This window comes from Pygoscelis adeliae, unplaced genomic scaffold (genome assembly GCF_000699105.1).
Source record: "Pygoscelis adeliae isolate BGI_AS28 unplaced genomic scaffold, ASM69910v1 Scaffold197, whole genome shotgun sequence".
Lineage (NCBI taxonomy): Eukaryota > Metazoa > Chordata > Aves > Sphenisciformes > Spheniscidae > Pygoscelis > Pygoscelis adeliae.
The window spans coordinates 1,426,365-1,429,901 of NW_008825105.1; the positions used below are offsets into that span (position 1 = coordinate 1,426,365).

Sequence of the window (3,537 nt, forward strand, 5' to 3'; positions counted from 1 at the left end):
GGAGCTTCCCAAGCCTGGCTTGCACCGATATCGGCTTTAAAGCTGGTATCAGAGCTGGCACAGAGCAGGGGAATAAGCAGCAAGATGTGAGAGCTGAGGCAGGAAAGCATTTGAGTCCCAGCATGATCAGGAACACCTCAGCCCACCTGGCTGCTCTCCTACCCTCCACCCCCCAGAACACACCCCCTCCTCTCCCTCTTGCCATCCTCTGCACCTCGCCTCCTTCCCCAGGGAGCTCAGGGGATGCCAGCAGAGATCTTCAGCAAAGTCCTCAGGGTGTTGGGTGGGCTACTAACATCTTGCGGACAACCAGGACTCACCTTCCCACCACGGGGCAGGCAATGAGCACCATGCCACGGCACCATGGGGCATCACTATCGGCCATTTTTCCCTCTGAGCCTCGACCCCCCCACCCTGCAACTCCAGGCTGCAGCCGGCTGGAGAAGAGAGAGTTGGAGCTGTGTCCGAAAGAGCTGGTGAGCGGAGGTCTGAGTGCATGGGGGGCTTTCTTCAGGCAGCATGATCCCCGTGCTGCGGGCGAAGGGGCAGCAGGGAGGGATCACCCCCGCTGCCTCAAGATCTCACCGTACCTGCCTGGGTCACGGGCACTAACACACAACCGCGTCCCACGGACGTGGGCATAGCTTGTTGCACACTGGTGGATGCTTCCCAGGAAAGGGAGAAAGGCAAAAGGAGGGAAAAAGCAGTTTCAGTGGATCTTCTTACCTTTCTTCACCTTCTTTTCCTCATCTCCTTCTCCCGCACCCAAGAGAGTGAAGATGATTCCCGTCTGGGAGTTGATACCCACAGCAGTCACCACCATCCTGCCAGAGCCCTCCATCACGTGGGTACCTGGCACAGCGGGAAGGCCACGGTGAGACAGGACACCGGCACACCATTCCCATCTCCTCCCCAACACCGGGACACAGGACTCAGGAGCGGTCACCGCTCCATCGTGGCACAAACCCAGCCTAGCCCTGCACTGACCACGCGAGACCCGCCCGGGATCCTCACCTGACAGCAGCATGGGGTCTTTATCCAGTGATTTCTTGACTTGGTCTGACTCCCCAGTCAGTGAGCTCTCATCTATTTTCAGGTCATTGCCCTGGATCAGGATCCCGTCTGCTGGCAAGAGATCACCTAGGTGAGGAGCAAAGAGGAGGGTGAGTCCCAGACTGGCCAGCCGCAGCTCACCCCTGCCTGCCCCGACCCAGGAGGAGGCTTCGTGTGTCACCAAAAGGACTCAAAATTCAGTCTCAGACCAAATCTAGAGGGAGGACAAGCAACAGATGGGTATTATAAGACAGATGGGTATTATAAGATGATATCCAATAGCTCAAAAATCTTCACTGATGTACAAAAGCATTTGTTGTGAGGATGTTTGCTCAATCAGACAGTGCTTCCCCCATCTGGTTTTACTGAATCAACATCACATCCTTCCCAAAGCCTCCTGATATATCCAAACTGTCACACGATCCCATCATCCACCCGCCGAGAAAGGAAAAAGCCCTAAGTGGAAATGAACACCATGTTGGACCAGTCTCCCTCCTGACAGGAGTTGCATGGGATGAGCATACCCCCTGGTAAACAAGGAGCAGGACCTAGTTTAGCCCAAGGGCTACATCTCCTTGCTAGGATGATGTTCCTCCTTGCTAAGGAGATGATCACCAACAAGGACACGGTTGTGAAAAAGGAATCATTTTTGAGACCAGCAGGTCGCTAAAGCGGCCCAAAGCTGTGGGCAGAGCCTGGCTTAGCCCTGCCAGCCCAGCTCCAGGCCAGCAAGCAGTAAGGTCAGTGGAGCTGTTTGCTGGCCACTGCTCCTGGCCACGGCACGCCGCAAAACGGAACAACTGGAGGAGCCACACTTCCCCTCAAGGCAAGAGGGCCGGCAAAGCAGAGAGGAGGAACCGCCAAGGCTCCCGAGGACAGACCCCAGGCACCGCCGCCTCCACTCACCGTACTTGATCTGCGCGATGTCTCCCACCACGATCTCGGCCACCGGGATCTGAATCACCTGCCCCTTGCGGATGACTGTGAACTTCTGCTCCTGCTCGATGCGGCTCTGGAGGCCCCGGAATTGCTTCTCCTTGCTCCAGTCATTGAAAGCGGTCACCAGCACCACGATGATCACCGAAAACAAGATAGCCGCCCCCTCGATCCAGCCGGCCTGCGATTCGCCCTCGTCCTCCACGCCGCCCGCCGACTGACCACACACTGCAGTCGGAGGAGAAAACTCGTTTGCACAATGAGACACCCGCTTTCCTCTGAGTAACATGTGCAGAGCAGAGCCTGGAAGACAGTTACTCCTCCCTCCTCCTCCCTGAACTGGTCCAAGGGCTTCCCCTGCTCTCAGGAGAGGGTTTTTACGTCCCTGGAGACATTTGGGTTTGTTTTTTGTTTTTTTTTTTTCCCCTCTTTTTTTCACTTTTCATTTTTGGCAGAGGTTGGGCTGAGAGAGCCAGGACAACTGGCTTCTATTTCCAGTTGCAGCACCCAGCCCTCCCTCCGCTGCGTGACCCTCGAGTGAGTCACTGTCTCCCTGCATCTCCGGATCCCTGCCCCTGCTCGACTCCTCCAACGATACAGAGATCCAGGGCCGGGGAGGAGAAAATCACCCAACGCTGTCACTCAGCCACACATGGGGTGTCACGGCTGGGAGGAGCACTCACTGATCGGGGGGAGGTATCGGGGGACAGACAGCCTTTTCCCTCCATGCCCCAAACCAAAAGAGAAGCCCCATGGGACCTGGGAAGCCACCTGACTAAACAGACCCCTCGATCTCTGAGCATCTTTTGGGGGAGCAGCAAGGAGCAGCTCTGAGCCACGTCGTGGTGACAGCTGTGCCCAGACACATCCATCAGTGCAGGTCCCTAGACAGGGATGGGACCATGCCAAGGATGGGGAGAAGCCACCACCGAAAGGGTGAGCAGAAGTAGCTCCCTGCTCCATCTGCACCAGGGTGGAGGGACCAACGGGGTGACCTTCCAGAGACAGCACCTGTCCCAAAGCCCTGCTCCCGCACGGCTGGGCATGGCAGGCCACGCGGGGTTCCCCCGCCCCTGTCCCAAAGCCCTGCTCCCGCACGGCTGGGCATGGCAGCTCACGTGGGTTCCCCACCGAGCACCCCACCATGCCGCAGGGACCCCAGGGACTCACGTTCATTGTCACCGCCTGGAGGGTGGTAGAAGGACAGGCCCAGGGAGATTATGGCTGCGATTTCCAAGATGATCAGCGTGACGTCCTGGAGCGCCTCCCACACTAACTGCATGAACGTCTTGGCCTTTTTGGGAGGAATGAAGTTCTGGCCAAAGACCTGCCGCCTCTTCTCCAGGTCGGTCGGGTTCCCGGACAGGCCTGGAGAGGGGAGAGACGGGGATGAGGGCAAACCCCACCGCTGCCCCCCACCAGCACCGCTGGGACCCCCGTAAGGTGCAGGCAGGGGGGAGCCAAGGCAGGGCTTTGCTCCCATCACCCATGGGGCAGGGGACATCCAACCGGTGGGGCAGGATGCTGCCGGAGCCGCAGCAAGAGAGC

At 58.2% G+C, this 3,537-nt stretch overlaps 1 protein-coding gene across 5 annotated transcripts in view; it reads right to left on the minus strand.

Moving 5' to 3' along the window:
* The window catches only part of ATP2B4 (ATPase, Ca++ transporting, plasma membrane 4), a 29,690-nt gene that overhangs the window by 21,192 nt on the left and 4,961 nt on the right, over window positions 1-3,537 (minus strand). For all 5 annotated transcript variants that reach the window (XM_009327373.1, XM_009327372.1, XM_009327377.1 and 2 more), the window contains exons 2-5: window positions 3,160-3,357; window positions 1,960-2,217; window positions 1,015-1,140; window positions 727-852 (exon numbers count right to left, since the gene is read on the minus strand). In XM_009327373.1, the coding sequence (XP_009325648.1) occupies window positions 727-852; window positions 1,015-1,140; window positions 1,960-2,217; window positions 3,160-3,357 (708 nt within the window). The remainder of the gene's footprint in view (window positions 1-726; window positions 853-1,014; window positions 1,141-1,959; window positions 2,218-3,159; window positions 3,358-3,537) is intronic.